Source organism: Pinus tabuliformis, chromosome 1_1 (genome assembly GCF_031772625.1).
Source record: "Pinus tabuliformis cultivar Carrire ecotype Pingquan chromosome 1_1, CPIR1, whole genome shotgun sequence".
Taxonomy (NCBI): domain Eukaryota; kingdom Viridiplantae; phylum Streptophyta; class Pinopsida; order Pinales; family Pinaceae; genus Pinus; species Pinus tabuliformis.
In genome coordinates this window covers 541,415,162-541,432,299 of record NC_142297.1, presented here as the reverse complement: position 1 = coordinate 541,432,299, position 17,138 = coordinate 541,415,162, and the positions used below count along the sequence as shown (strand labels likewise).

Here is a 17,138-nt window from a genome sequence, read left to right as displayed (position 1 = left end):
GTGTGTTGATTCTTAAATTATTTAATAGCAAACATTTTGATTATGTACATGTGCAACTTACGATGGAACTTTATGTGCTTCATTGCCTATATGCAAGTGTTTCAATATAAGCTATAGTTGTTCACGATTATACTTTGGGTTACATAAAGTAGTCTTGGCCTCTCGCCAGCTAAATATTGCCTACCCTCTACCTTATATCTATTTAAGTTTTAACAGTGGAAATAGCTTGTCTTGAAGATCGAAGAAAACTCAAAGGATGATAGTCCTAGCTGAAAGCAAAGACTAACAATCTATTTTCATTTTTTGCTAAATAGTTCTCTACCACAGAAACCAAATTTTTTGGTTACCTGTAATTATTCATAAGTTAAACAATTGTCCAGCAGCACAATGCCTACTTATCTGCAATATAATTGTCCAGCAAAAAATAATGTGACTAGCATGCATTTGAATGCAGTTTACTATTTTTTTAACCTTAAACAGACATGTGAGTACTCGATAGTAAATCAAGACAATTCCATATAACATAATGTAATTCAGTTAATGAAGGCTTCTCACCAGATCATGCCATAATTATGTCAGTGGTTATAATATATACAATGTACAGTTGAGGAGGAACTTCTATTTATGGATATATAATAGTGAACTCAGCTTGCATTTTATTTATCTCAAACAACCTATGAAAGGTTTGTTGTAGTATAAAGGGTGCATCTTTATCAAATGCTTTAATTGTCTTTGCAGGTTGACATTGTAATGGGCCAAAGGTTAACGACTCTATCTTCCAGCAAAAATTTCCAAGCAAATGAATTTCACCAATGGCTCCAACATAGAACCAAATTTCAGGAATGGCAAACTAGTGCCTTTCTTGCTGGGAATATCCTAAGAATGGTCCCTTCATGTAGGGGGTGTCCTAGCAACATCCAATGAGCCGTTCCATAGAAAACAGGTAAAAAAAACATAGGAGAACAGGGATGCCTCAAATATCATTTGAGAATCAAAGTCTATAGAAGGATGTCTCTAGAGGGGCTCAACACATTGTTACATTCCAAGGATATGTAATTATTCTGCTTTAGCTTCAGAAGGCTTATTGTAGCGTAACTGCCAGGTAATTTGTCAGAATTATGCCCAAGTTTTACTACTTCAAATGGGAGTTAGAAGTTTGGATTTAAGATGCTACCTTAGCTTTGATAAGCATTCCATCTCCCAGTTTTACTATAGTTAAAGAAGAATCTGAAGACTGTTGAATGGAAACAATTTTGGCATTGAATCTGATCGTTCCTGGGGTATCCAGAAACATACTCCTTTGCACGCATTGAACTTCATGATTTTTGCTAATAGACAGGAAAAGTACTTAGTATTACAAAGCATGTGAAAAAAAATATGACCAAAATAGTTAATGGGATAGAAAGTAAATCATGTCACAAATCACAACATACCTATTTCATGCCCTGCAAAAACTTGTAAACTCAACCACTGAGATAAAATAATGAAATTAAACAGCATTTTGAACTGTTAAAAATAGAAGGAACGAAGGCCAAGTACTATGTAATCCACACAGTCCACCAAGTGAAAAGGCTAGCTAGCCTTGAGCGGCATCTGTAGCTCCAGGAATATCAGTCACTATCCTGAGTGCGATCACCAATACAAAAACAAAAATTATTATTTATTCAACTTATTGACCATTATCTTAAAACAACTATAAATAACCTAGTAGAATCCGACATAGTTCCATTTAATCTAACATAAGAATGTACAAATCTATCTAATCCGTAAGAATATAAGTTCCATTTAATCTAACCTAAAGATAGTATAAATCTATCTAAACCTCGAAAATATCACACCTTAATGCTTAAAAGTCAGTATTTAAAAAAACTGACAAAAAAATCTCGGTTCAAGAGTTTGTCACCTTAGGTAAAAACAACTAAAAAAGTAAAACAATTAAAAAAAGTAAAAAAGTAAAACAAAATATATTAACATCACAAGCTAGAAGAGACTAATCTTAACTAAACCTAAAACCAAGAAAGTTTAGACCTAAAATGATTCATCTTAACTTCATGTTATCTTTAAGATAATGAGAACAAAAAAATTACTAAAAAAAAAATATTAACCTAGTAAACTAGAATACATTAATCTTCATCAAACCTATTAAAAAACCATCTTAATCTCAAAGAATATATCAACTTAAGCAAAAGACAGGAGAAAATAAATAGATAAACCATCTTAACCTAATACACTATGATAGAATTTTCTTAACCACTAAAGTCTACAAAAATCCATGATGTATTAAAGCCAGATGAAAATTAGAGTAGATCCAACTGAACTACGATCTATCCATCAACCAGCTGTAAACCTCAAAGAGATACCAAATTATAAGAAAAACTATGAATAAAATCCCATTACCAATACCAACCAACATTATATCCATCTTTATCAATCTATTTTTAAGCTGGGTGCAAAGTTCAGTGAGATACCAAATTTAAAGAACTACCATAAATAATAGATCCATTTTCACCAGATCTATTTTGGTTAACCGGAATAAAATAATAATTGTGTGCAAACCTCATATTCAAAAATTTGAATCTATTATTCTCTAGTACCAATTATATGGTATTTTCACAAGACAAAAACTGTTATTTTAATGTTTTAAAAGTGAATATATGATCGCTAGGTTTTTGAAAATACTCAAAATATTTATTAAACTATACTTGATTGTCCAAAGACTATTATTTCAAATTGAATATTTATTAGATAGTGTTTCCCAGGCCAAAAAGAAATATGTCTTAACCTTGAAGATGGATCTATTAAGTTATTAACTCTAGTTGCAGACTTGAATGTTTTAACCTTGAATCTATTAACTCTTGCTGAAAAGAAACTCTTTATTAGATAATATTGATTTTAACTTTGAATCAACAGACTCAATGAGCAAACAAAATGTTTCTTAGATAGCGTTACAGTCTAGAAGCAAACAACCTTGAATCTATTAGGGCTATCCATAGATCTCAATGTTTTACCCTTGAACCTGTGAAATCCATATGCAAACCTAAATATTTATTACATAGTGTTTGACATGCAAAGACAATAAGGTCTTAGCATCCTACTTTACATTTAATCCTTTCTAGTAGCATAGCTTCTGGTGCCTATGTTAGTGTTACAATGGTACAACTGTGCATTATACAACTGGAATGACTAGGACAGTGTATTGGCCCATATAAAAATACTAAATAGTATGGTGTGGCAAATATGCAATGAAGTGGTGATAGTACAAATGCAAAAGGAGGAAGAGGAAGTGTTGGAAACTCTATGTGAGGATGGGAATGACATAGCTTCTATGTATATGCCATTTTGTGGCAGCAGTGAGTACATTGAATATGGACAAAGGCAGTGAGTTCATTGAATATGGACAATGGCACAACATGATCTAAACCAGTGCCATTGTTTAGACACCATCAAGTTATAACTGAATGTCAGCACTAACAAATAAAATCAGACCTATCTAGTCTAATATGCACTAGAAACTTTGATAAGATTACAGAGGCTTTGAAGCTCAAGCAAGCATATTAGAATACTAAAATTCAAGATATGAACTCTGCAACCTCAATGTGCATATCAGACCTCGCAATAATAACAAAATATTATTACCATTAGAGTGTGTCTCTTTCAATTTTTTGCAGTGTATTGTTTTTTTAGTGTTTTATCTGTATAAATTGAAGAGAGCAGAAGGGTAGGAATTTATTATATCAGTGAAGCCATTCCTGCATGTTTGTATAAATTGAAGAAAGGAGAAGGGAAGGAATTTACTATACCAGAGAACCCATTCCCGCATGTTGGGTTTGCTTGGACTAGGAGCATCTGGGTCTGTCATTACCTGATCAAATGTAAATGCATGCATTCATAGAAGACCCATAACAAATTTATATGTAAATATTCATTCTATGAAACCAGAGGTGCTAGAATAAAATCATTGATGAAATGGGTACCAAAGTATAGAGACTATCGTCGAAGTGTCGACCCACTATTTGCACATTGGGGCGGTCAATAGTAGCAGAGGGCTCGATCTCACAGCCATTAGTGACCTGCTTGGATCCATAGTAGACGACCATGTCCATTGAAGGCACGAACATGTCAATAACATCGCCTAGCACTCTTCCTACTACCAGGGGATCTATTGAACGAGCCATTGCAGCAGAGATGAATCCCAGTTTTGCTTCCTGATTGCCTTCCTTCTCCTTTCTCACCCCCTTCAAATTCACAGTCGAAGTCGATTCAAGTTAAGTGGCGAATGTAGCGGAGGTGTCTTATGGCATGTAAATAAATTGAATGAATTTGCAAGGGAATAAGAGTCATACTCAATACAAGCAAGTTGAGTTATGTTGTTTCGGAAAGCGCAGGCGCAAGTAGGCCATGGTGTTATAGTATCATTATAGAACAATGATAAGGATACACAGCATGTTGAACTTTTCTGAGCCAGGAACTGAGAATATGTGCATGTTACATTCCATGTCACTGCACAAGGACAAGGGAAATTCAAATATAAGACTTAGCCAGCTTAGAGTGAAACACATAACATTCACAAATATATAAATTATGAGGGATTATAATAGTGTATTACTCAGAACTTGAGTGGTTTTGTGACGATCTAGACTAAAGAATAGGCTGGGTTTAACAATCTTAGCAGGGCCACAAGTATAACCCGGTCCTGGAGCCTTCAAAGTGAAATTCTTTGGCAATTTGACAGTGTTTTTAGTGGTCCCTGAATTTCCCAAACTAACTTGGAAGGATGTGATGGAATTTGGAGGATCCTGAGCCCAAGATGCCAATGCTCCACCTTTGCAGCAATTAGTAAATTGCTGATTGTAAGGCACACCTGGTAAGACATCAACAATGGTGGGGTCCTTCTTGCAACAATGTGGAACACCTGCTTTCCATTTGGAGCAATCTCCTTGCTCTGTTGTCTGGCCACCAACCACAACCCAGATGACCTCCTTTTTTGCCCAGTGCCAACCCAAAGTCCATCCTGGGGGGCTTGGTATATGGAAGTACTATTGAAAATTGTACATGGTCGCGACCAGTTATAAAGGGAAGCTCATTTGACTCAGTAAAGAGTAAAATAAGTTCTAGCATGAAGATTTTCAGGGAATTCTTAGGAAATTGTACAAATGTTTCTAGTGAATACGTACTTAATTTCAGGGACATAAAGCTAATTATAAATGAGTGAATTATTTACTCAAAATATCGAACATACCAATCAATACAACACAATTTATCAGAAATTTTCACCAATATCAAAATAAACTCTACCTGACTTGAAGGTTTTCCAAATTTGTCATCATGTCAGGCTTTGAGAATTTAACTTGTGGGCTACTAGGAATGAAATTCAGAAAAGCTCAACATCTATTTGAGGAAAATGAGGAAAGGGAATTATAATTCAAGACCTATTTGATGAAAGGGCATTACTTCCAACATATCCATCTGCAGTCCAAGACACAATATCCCATTTGATCGTTATGTTACTATTTGTATCTAGTGGATCATAAGCACCTGTAAAGAACACAATGTAGATAAATTTTAAGTTAATATTGTATTCATATCCTTGATAAGGATGGAAAAGTTTAAGAATGGAAATTGATATTAAAACTTAAAATTTTGCCAAATTTTATGGTAAAAATAAGTTTATATTATAAATCTTGGCGTGTTATAGGAAAAAAATTGCAAAATTTAAAAATGTAAAATGGAATTAGCAAAATTTAACCCCTGAATTGAAACATCACCTGTAGGTGAAAATGCAATAGCCAAGATAGTTAATGCCAAGAAAAACCCAGCTGCATTCCTCATCAACATATGGAAATTCTGCATGCAACTTCTTCCCTCTGAAGACTTTAACTCTCTTCTCTCCATGATGCCTTTGATATTATCAATTAATGAATCAGGCAGAAACCCCAGAGGAAGAGTTCAACAACCCTTCTGAGCAGCTGCAGCTCCACAAATGAAATGGGAATGGGAATGGAGAAAACATTAGTTTATGATGAAGAACCAATAACTGAAGTGTATAAACCTGCAGGCCTGTAATGGTTGGTTGCTTCATTCTTCAAACAGAGTAGTGAAAGTGGAGAAGAACAGTGCTTGCCAAAAGCTAGGGAAGAAGAAGAAGAACAACAACTGGCAGACCAAAGAAACTATTAACTCTAAGGCCAAGAGTGACATAAAATAATGGGAAAAGGTAGTAAAAATATCCAAAAAAACGATTAACTCTAAGGCCAAGAGTGGCATAAAAGAATTGGAAAAAGCAGTAAAAATATCTTCAAGAGTGACATAAAATGATGGGGAAAAACAATAAAACTCAACCGATATTTGGAAAAAGCAGTCACACTTCAAATCACAAATGCATTTTCCTTATTTTCGCTCAAAGTTTTTGTCTCTGTATCAAAACTGGGCTCTAAAAGATGCCCATACCCAATCTGCAACTTGACCTTGCACACATTGAATCTACGATGAAATCAATACTTTATAAGGCATCTAAGATTGATTTCTCTTTTTCGTAAATAAATCTGAATACCCTTTCATGCTGTATATACAAGATCTGTGTGATAAAGTTGTGGTAGCTGAATAGATGTGGTGGATCTGGATTGGGGCACTCTACATATTTTAACCCCTTCTCTATTGACATTACAAGTTTATACTTGTGCGATTTTCCTCACCTGTCCAGTGTTATTGGCCACAATATTCTTGGCATGATTTATGTCTTCCTTTGAGTGCTACAAGTCCAGAACAGTGGAAATTGAGGCACCTCTTAACCAATATTACAGGCCTGTATCTTTCGAGACCTAATGATTCAACACCAGAAACTATTCCATAGTAAACTTGCTTTCGCAATCCTCGATCCAGAATTGGTGTGATTTACACATGAATTGGAGTTTAGCTACAATGTGCTCAAAGTAGTTTCCTTTTGGCATCATATTTATCCAGATTCTAATCTATCACCGAGAAATTCATCCAAATTGTTGACTATCACCCAAAGAATCAGCGATGTCAATCAAAACAATCAAGAGATTGTCATGGAGTTATCTTCCTCAATAGTAATAGCACCATAATCTTTTCTTCATGAAAGGTGTGCGTAAGCTTCTGCAAATAATAATGCAGCGACTATGAATGCAAGAATGCTCACATTCAGGGTTCAGAATATGAAGCTAGATAAGGTTGCATATTAACATGAACAATAGCAGGTAAAGGATATGCCATTGTTTTTCCAGAGCCTGTATCAACAATACTAATAAAATTTCATTCTTTGAAAGCCATGGGCTGTAAACATTGTTCCATTGTAAGGATATCAACACCCATAGCACATGTGTCATTCATTGTTTGCTTTATCTCTTTATCAGATTCTTCAAGACCCAACATTATGGAAGATTTGGTCACCATTTCTCCCTTAAATCCCTTTAGATGCTTCAATATAAGTAAGTTGTGGTCATACCCTCATCAACATATCTACATTGATGAATTTGAGCAACAATGGCCCTCCAACCTTATGGTTGTCAACATCTTGATGTCGGATTAGCTAAAAACTTGCACACCTTTTAGGATCACGATGAATAATTTGGGCTATTTCTAGTTGACCGCATGGATTTACAGCTTCCTGTCCTCCTTGAGTTGTAACAGTTGTATGTTGAAACAACAAGCTGTTAGCGGAGGGGAGTACTGGCTGTAAGTGGCTTTTATGAAGGGGCCTCTGCTGCTTACCATGTAGTGTTGTTTACTAAATACTAATCAGTACAGATAGGTGTCCATGAGGTATGTATAATAATTTTCTTTTAAAGGGTCCATCATAATATGTAATAGGGTTGAATTTATGGGTTTATATTTTAAGAAATACCCTAGTATTTAGAAACCTTAATCTTAAGTATTTGTTCCCTATGATTTGATTTCTAGGGCATGGGATAAGCTCTAGAATGACATAAAGGGAAAACAATATGATCTAAGGTTTGAATTTAATAAACCCTAAAAAGGCCTCTTCATTACATAAAAAACCCTAGAAAAGTAACTTGACATCATGTTTTGGAATAATATATTGCTTGGGTTACTTGTTAAAATAGTATTGTATGTACAAGAAGAAAAAAATGGATGGGGTGATCCATTTGAAGGCATGATGTAGCTCTTTGTAACGCCTCATAAATCATGGAGTTGTTGTGCAAAAACTTTATTAAATATATTCCCTAGATTTCTCAACAAATAACATAATCAAACTCACACAAATAAATGGTTGAATCTTACATTTTGCATAACATTAGATGTATATGGGGGCATTAATGATCCCTGCATGCCAACATTGGTTGTATTGAGGGGCATAAATGAATCCTGCATGCCAAAAAAATGCACGCTTAGTAAAAACACAAATATTAATAAATATATATAGTGAAATAAGTTAACTAAATGCACAAAAATATTGATCAAGTTTTACCACTATCATTACCTTAGATGTATTATAAGGTGTTATAGGGGTTGGAATGACTTTAGCGATTTCTTGCATTCCACAAACATAAATTAGCATAATATAACAAGGAATGTAAGATAATTGAACATATAAAAGACAATATTCAAGCTTACCTCATGCATCATCATAGCAGCATCTTGTCCTCGTGCATTTGTTAACATTTCCATAAAAGTAGTGAATATCATTAAATCCCCCATAGTAGCATCGGTAACACCCATGGGTACATAATAACATAATAACATAAAAATAAGAAAAACTTGATCCAAAAACCGATAAGAAAATAGAATCGGTAACACCAAATATTTATGTCTTTCAAGTAAAACCTTAAACATTCAAATTTCTTGATGTTCATTACAATTAAAAACTCAATACTTAACTTGTAAAGAAAAATTATATTGCAGTGAATCCTTATAACCATCTTAAAGTAAACATAGTGATCGAAAAATTTCATCCTCACAAGTAAAACATTAAACATTCAAATTACTTAATGTTCATTACAATTAAAAAATCATATGTCTAACTTGTAAAGAAAAATTATATTGTAGTGAATCCTAAAAACTATCTTAAAATATACATAGTGATCATAAAATGTCATTCTCAGATGAAATCTCCTCATCTAATGGCATATATACCCCATCATTAATAGACCCTAAATCCACAAATAAATTAATACCGTCATTTTCATAGTCTTCATCACCTTCAACTACAGGTAAATTAAAATCCATGAATTCATCATCTTCATGGATTTGATGCCCATGTGGCTGCTCATGTGCTTTAGAAACTTCAATAAACTTGTCTTGGTCTTCATCTTGGTGATATGCATCATTGACAATAAATTCTTCATCATCCCCATCTTGGCCATCTATGTCTCCAGGGGGAACTTCTGCAGCTTCAAGTAAATCATGGTCCTCTACATCTTGAACAAATGTTACTCTTCGTCCTCTTGGATCATAATCAATCACAAATGACCAACTAGGTTGTTCTAAATTTTGGTCAAATTGACTTGGAAGCACATACGGTTCAAAAGTGGCTTCAAACCTAGATGTATTGATCATGTGGAATCCATTATCATGGAGCAAGATAGTTTTTTCTTCTCCCACTTCAATAAGCTTGTACCATTCAACACGAAAGATAACTTTCTTGAAAGACATAAAATCAATCTTGATAATGTCCTCCAACACTGCATAGTAGCGAAGTTTTCTTGTGATTGGTTGTCTATCCTTTGCATGTGAACGACATTACACCTCAAATGATGCTAAAACTCCACAATCATATGTTTTTCTCTTTTCATCAACTTTTCTAATGCAAAAATGATGACAAAAATTCCACATTCCTTTGTAATATCATACTTAAATTCATATAAATATGAACTAATTAGATTCAAGGACATGAAATCTAACAAAAAATTTATTAAATATATGCAATATATTAATATATATCACCTCCCCATTTATGGATCCTTTAATGAAATTCAATTGTTGTTGTGTTACTCTATTATTCCCTTTTGTTTCCTCATTTTCAATATTGGCCTTTAGCCAATTCAACGAGCATCTCTCTGGCCACTTTCCTTTATGGCTTGCAGGCAATCCTCAAGTAGTGTTTTGACCATGTCTATTATATATATTGGCCCATGCATTTTCATCTTCTAATTTCTTTTTTTTCAGCGTAATTCTCCATCCATTCCAACATAAAGTAAAAATTGTATGCAACATACAAATGTAATGCCTCCCACTCCTTCGCATCTACAATGAATTTTTTTTCGTTCAATGAATTAATAATTATTTAAAGCCATGTAATATAAAACTTAAGATACAAATAACTCCTCACATTTTTTGATACCTTTTATCCTATTTGAAGTCCTTCTACCTCTAATTTTTCTCCTTCAAATGATTGAGATTGATTATAATTCCATAATCATGGAGCTTCAAGATGCAATTGAGGTAAGTACTCACTCAAAATGAACCATGGCATGGAAAACCATGTACCCCTCATCTATGGACCCTTCTAGTCAAGCCTTTTGCCTCACAAATTGTTTCAAGACCTTCATATATCTCTCCACGAGCCACATTGTTTGAATATGAATAGGACCACACTGTTCAATCTCTTCTACTAGGTGTGCAAGGTAGTTCTCTTGAGAATTAAAGAATCTTGGAGGGAAGCACATTTGAATATCACACATCAAAATTGAAACATTCCTCTTCCAATACTTCAAGTCATCTTGATGTATCTTTTTAGATGAGACCCACCTACAAGTATTACAATAAAGACTTGTTATTTCCTGTAAACTAAAAGTAGAAACTCATATAAAGGCATAAACAATGTTGCACTTCAAATGATAAGAGTAATGGAAGAGTATGCATGATGGATTGAAAAATACCTCAGATATTTACATAATTTGTAAATAGTCAAAGTGACATTGTGGTCAAAAGTACTTGGTATTGCTGCAGGCAACACATACTTCATGACCATTAACAAATAACCTTGTTCAAATATGCATGAACTAATTTCATCACTATACTAGCATGTCTATTAAAAAATAATCATGTTCAAATATGCATGAACTAATATTATCACTAGGATATACAATTTTATAATTAAGTTTCCAACAAATATAACATGTGACAACATTACCTTTATCCAATTGTGCCAATCATGTGTTTTTAGGCCAAAGAACTCTGATCCATCTCTTGTGAATAAGTTTTTTAATGTCGCACCAAAGGCAGAAGGAAATCTTATGCTTTTCATAGTAGAAATGATGTTTTCTTTCTCATTTGATGTAAATGTCCATGGAGCATGAACATATGAGTTGTCTTCGTGCAACCACATGTTCGGCATGATATTAGTAACTCGAAGGTCCTTTCTTAACTTTATTTATACTTCAATTTTATTTCCATTTAGATGTTTCCACAAGCACTCTGCCACATTTTTCCCGATGTGCATAGTATCAATTAGGTGGGCTATCGGCAAGCTCTCATAATATTCTAATTTGTAGAAAATAGAGAGTCTTTTCATTCCTAGGGGAAAGCCTATCCCTTCTTTTTTGTCATACAATTCTTTCCACCTAGCAGGGTTAATCTTTATAGGATTCCTCATTTCCACTTCCTTTCCATTGAACATATGTTTATCACGCACTCGATAGTGATGATTTTGTGGTAAGAATTGCCAATACTCATCATAGACAATTTTATTGAGATCCCTTGACTGCCTATGCAACAATTTTGGCCCACATGATGGATAGCCATGTTTCCCCTTTGTTTGTAGTCGTAAAATAAGATTGGAACCCATATTTAGTAAATGCTAAAATGAACAAAATAATTATAAATTTAATTTATATTATATTACCACAACAAATAGAGAGTCTCGGGGCATCATGAATTGTCCAGATAAGAATCACATGAAATAGGAAGTTTCTATCATTGATAGGTCTTGATACATCAAACTAATTTGCACCATCCCATAATTCACGAAGCTCATCAATGAGTGGCTCCATTTATACATCCATATCCTTTACTTGATATTTCCCTTGGTGGACAAAGAGTTATTTATTAAGATTAACTGAATTGAAATATTCTTATATAATCTTCAAGAAAACATTGCATTCACATGTTCTAGTACCTGGTATGATAAGAGTTAACATTGCATGTTCCTTTTTCGTTGCCATCCAAGGGGGGAGATTGTTGTTTATAATTAACAATAGCCAAACAGAATATGTTGTTCTAAGATCTAGAAAAGGATTTACGCCATCCTGTTATGAAACCAGCTCAAGAAAAGATAGAAAAGATAGATCAACGCCTTAGAATTCAACCTCTTCGAGGGGGCAACCTCCTTTACATTACATAAATGAACAATTCTTGGATGCTTCAAATGAAAAAACCTCCTTTCTATATATAGGATTCTAAGGAGTCACAATATAATCCAGCCGACCTAACAATAATAATATAAAGCCACAAAAATAACAATAGAGGGATTCTATGGGGCACAGTAATAATAATATGGGGGCAATAGGGGCACAACAATATTAATAAGGGGTATAAATACAATAGTAATGGGGTAATCACTAGTATTATGGGGACCCAACATGCCCTCTCCTTCAAAAAAGTGTTGTCCTCAACGCTTGAGTATTTATGGATACTTCTACATAAAATTCTCATCCTCCCATGTGGAATCTTTAGCGGATAAGTTATTCCACTTGATAAGATACTCTGAAATTGATCGATTTCGTAGCTGTCGAGTTCTTGTTTCTGTGAATGCTTCCGGTTCCAATATAATTTTTCCTTCCTCATCAAGTTCTGGCAATATTTTTTTAACTGGGAGCTTGTCACCTATAACCTTCTTTAAACATGAAACATGGAAAACTAGGTGCAATCGAGAAGCTGCAGGAAGCTCCAATTTGTATGCCATAGTACCAATCTTTTGTAACACCTTGTACGGACCATAATACTTTGGTGATAATTTATTATCCTTCTTAGCTTGCTTGAGGGACATTTTCTTATATGGTTGTAGCCGTAGGAATACCCAATCACCTACATCAAAACTTCTTTCACTGCGATGTTGATATGCCTGTTGTTTCATTTTATTTTGTGCCAACACGAGGTTATCCTTTAAGAGTTGGAGGACTTGTTGTTGATGTTCAATGTGATGTTCCACTGACTGTACCTTAGAATTTTCTCTTAAATATGATGTGATGGATGGTGGCTGATACCCATAAAGTGCCATAAATGGGGTCATTTTTGTTGCTGTATGGAAGGAAGTGTTATACCACCATTCAGCCAGAGGCAACCATTTGACCCATTGTGTCTGTTTATCAGATACAAAGCAACGAAGATATCCTTCCAAACATTTGTTTACTATCTCAGTTTCCCATCAGATTGAGGATGATAAGATGAGCTATGAGCTAACTGAGTACCAAGACAAGAAAATAATTATGTCCAAAAATTTCCAGTGAAAATGGGATCTCTGTCACTTACAATAATCTTTGGGTTTCCATGTAGCTTTTGAATTGTTTCCATAAATGCAGTAGAAACTGTACTGGCTTTAAATGGATGTGATAATGCACAAAAGTGTGCATACTTGGTAAGTCTGTCAACTACCACCATGATGACACTCTTTCCCTCAGACTTGGGTAAACTGTGATAAAATCCATTGAAACCTCCTCCCAATGTTGGCTTGGAATGGATAAAGGTTGTAATAGACCCAGTGTCTTAATTGTTTCAACTTTATTTTGTTGGAAAACCAAACATTCCGCCACAAACTTTTGAATATCTGATTTAAGGCCATCCCAAAAAAATTCCTTCTTAACCCTGTGGTAAGTTTTTAAAAATCCTGAGTGCCCTCCTAAGGGAGAAGTGTGCAATTCCATAAGAATCTTTTGTTTTAGCTGGGAATTCTTACAGAGGTATAAGCGATCTTTGTACCATAACGAATCATTTTTCCAGCTAAATGTATCAGACGTACTGGAATCTTGTTGTAACTTTCGAATAAGTGCCCACACTTCTTCGTCATTCTTCCATTCCTCCCTTGCTTCATTTATCCAATCTGGTTGGATAATAGAAATGGCGCACAACAATGCTTCCACATCCTCATCCTTTCTTGAGAGTGCATCTGCCACCACATTTTGCTTCCCTTTTTTGTAGATGATTTCAAAGTCATAACCCAACATCTTTGTGACCCACTTTTTTGCTCTTCAGAGGATAATCTTTGTTCTAAAAAGTATTTAAGGCTATCATGATCCGTTTTTACCTTGAAGTGTCTTCCCATTAGGTAGGGTCGCCATTTCTTAAGTGCATGGAGTATTGCCAACATTTCCTTCTCATAAATAGCTTTGCTTAAAAACTTTCCCTTGATTGGACGACTTTCAAAAGCAATGGGTCTTTCATCTTGCATTAGAACAGCACCAATTCCATTTCCTGAAGCATCACATTCCACAATAAAGGTTTTTGTGAAGTCCGGTGTAGCTAAGACCGGTGCTTGGCACATTGCCTCTTTAAGATGTTCAAAGGCCTTTGTTGCTTCCAGAGTCCATGAAAATGCATCTTTCTTCAATAATGTTGTTAGAGGTGCTGCTATTCTCCCATAATTCTTAACAAACTTGCGATAATACCCTGTCAACCCGAGAAATCCTCGCAGATGCTTTATGGATGTGGGGATTTTCCATTCCTTAATGGCTTTAATTTTGCTAGGGTCTACCTTAACTCCTTCATGAGATACAATATGACCCAGATATTCCACCTCCTGGACTCCAAAGAAACATTTGGATCTTTTTGCATATAATTGTTTCTCCTCCAATAGTTGTAGCACCCTGTCAACATGTTCAACATGATCCTTCCAAGACTTGTTGTAGATTAGTATATCATCAAAAAATACTAACACAAATTTTCTAAGGAATGGTTTGAAAATTGAATTCATCAAACCTTGAAATGTTGAAGGTGCATTGGTAAGGCCAAAAGGCATGACCAAAAATTCATAATGACCCTCATGAGTTCTAAATGTTGTTTTCAGAATGTCTTCAATCTTCATTCTGATTTGATGATATCCTGAACGAAGATCCAACTTGGTGAAGTAAATTGATCCATGCAATTCATCCAGTAATTCATCAATGACAGGAATGGGGAACTTATCTTTAATAGTGAGCTTGTTGAGCTCCCTATAATCCGGACACATGCGCCATGATCCATCCTTCTTGTGCACCAATACTACTGGAGCAGAGAAAGAACTTTGACTCGGTTGAATTATACCAGCCTCTAGCATTTCTGCAACCATACGTTCAATTTCACTCTTTTGGACATAGGGATATCTGTACGGCCTGATGTTTGGAGGAAAACTTCCTGGAATCAGATGAATAGCATGATCATGATCACGCATAGGTGGGAGACCTTTGGGAGTCTCAAATACCTTGGAATGATTGTCCAGTACTTTTTGGAGATCTGGAGAAATAGATGATTCTGATGTGGAAACATCTAGCGAACATAATTGTGCAATTACACCTCTTTGCTCCTTTTTTAGAAGCTTTGTCATACCATTAGAGCTGATTATCTTTCCTGGTTTCCCTGCAATACCCCTTAATTCAACTTCCTTTCCTTCCGTAGAAAATTTGATGAAAATTTCTTGAAAATTAAAAGCTATTGTACCCAAGGATTGTAGCCATTGGACTCCTAGTACAACATCAGCACCTCCCATTGGAATGGAAAGCATTGGGCTAGTCAATACATATTCTCCCATGGATAGCTTGATATTATGGCACTTTCCAGAGCAATTTATTGTTCCTCCATTTGCAATCATCACTTGACACTCTGGTGCTGGATATAGGAAGCAATTCAATTCTTTTGCTACCTTACAATGAATAAAATTGTGGGTGCTTCCTGAATCAATCAACACTATTACCTTTTTCTTCTTGATTTGTCCTTCTATCTTGATGGTTTGAGGAGTGGTAATTCCCACCAATGCATTACAAGATATGGTTAGATTTATTTTTTCTTCATCTAGGCTTTGTTCCTGGAGTATATCCTCTTCTTTTGACCTTTCTTGCTCCTTTTCTTCTTCCTCTTCACAATCTATGTAGAATAATTTCTTCTCAGCACACTTATGACCTTTAGTGTATTTGCTATCACAACTGTAACAAAGCCCTTTTTCTCTTTTTTTTTCCAATTGTTGTGGTGTCAACCTTATAGGTTGTGGAAGACTAAGGGCAACAACACTTCCATCTTTATAGTTGTGAGTGGTATGCTTCATGATTGCCATAATTTTGCTTTCCATTTTTCTTGCTAACCTGAATGCCTTCTCTAATGAATCAGGTTCCCAAAGGCGAACATCATGTTGGATATTATCCTTTAAAGACCCTATGAACACATCAATCCTATGCTCCTCTGGAATATCTTTTACCCTTATGTTCAATTTTTGGAACTCCTCAATGTGCTCCATTATTGAACCCTTTTGTTTGAGACTTATCAATTGGCTAAAAAAAGTGTTGCTTTTTGTATCCTCATAATGTGCTATCAATTCTTCCATAAAAATTGCCCAAGTGATAAATTTTTACGAGAGCAAAGCCATTGATACCATACAAACTGATTTGGTTCCAAATATAAAGTTTCCATACGTACCTTTTGTGTGTTTTGCACATTATTGAGATCGAAGAATTGCTCCATCTGTAATATCCATGTTGCGGGATCCTTGCCATCAAACTTCCTCATATCGATTTTTGGAATATGGTGGGTCTTCGATCCAACATTAGAGTCTATGGAATCATGATTAACATTTCTTTTGTTCTCATCATGAGTTTCCTTTACTACCCTTTCACCATTAGTGACCCTTTCTTGTAGCAACTTCTTCAATTCTTCCATGTCTGTCTTCAAATCTATCTTCAAATCATCCATCTTAGCTTCTACGCCTTTCTTTAAACCATCCATCTTAGATTCTGTTCCTTTTTGTGCAAGTGACACTTGTTGCACTTGGTCTCGTAATTTTGCTATATCATGTTGCATTTCTTCCTCTTCATAAGTCATGATAGAGCTTTCAGGTTTCTTACTAGGTGTTTGTATTTTCTTTCCTCGGGGCATCAATTACTGATAATAATGCTTTACTATGCCCTTTGAATTCCTTCAAACCAAGCTTACGCAAAAATTTAAAAAAAAACTACGCACCTTTTTTCACTTTATAGAAG

The 17,138-nt window shown here is 34.9% G+C and overlaps 1 protein-coding gene across 1 annotated transcript; it reads right to left on the bottom strand.

Annotated features, from left to right (window-relative positions):
* Positions 1 to 1,576: 1,576 nt before the first annotated feature.
* LOC149214232 (protein MOTHER of FT and TFL1-like) lies at positions 1,577 to 4,175 on the bottom strand. The gene is made up of 3 exons (XM_089390870.1): positions 3,975 to 4,175; positions 3,801 to 3,862; positions 1,577 to 1,622 (listed from the first exon to the last, which is right to left on the bottom strand). Exons 1-3 carry the CDS (start codon positions 4,173 to 4,175, stop codon positions 1,577 to 1,579), a joined length of 309 nt encoding a protein of 102 aa, XP_089246996.1.
* Positions 4,176 to 17,138: the final 12,963 nt, after the last annotated feature.

Coding starts and splice junctions, on each gene's coding strand:
- LOC149214232 (XM_089390870.1), bottom strand. CDS start 4,175: ATGGCTCGTTCAATAGATCCCCTGGTAGTAGGAAGAGTGCTAGGCGAT. Junction 3,863..3,974: donor ACGATAGTCTCTATACTTTG/GTACCCATTTCA, acceptor ACATTTGATCAG/GTAATGACAGACCCAGATGC. Junction 1,623..3,800: donor ATGCGGGAATGGGTTCTCTG/GTATAGTAAATT, acceptor GATCGCACTCAG/GATAGTGACTGATATTCCTG.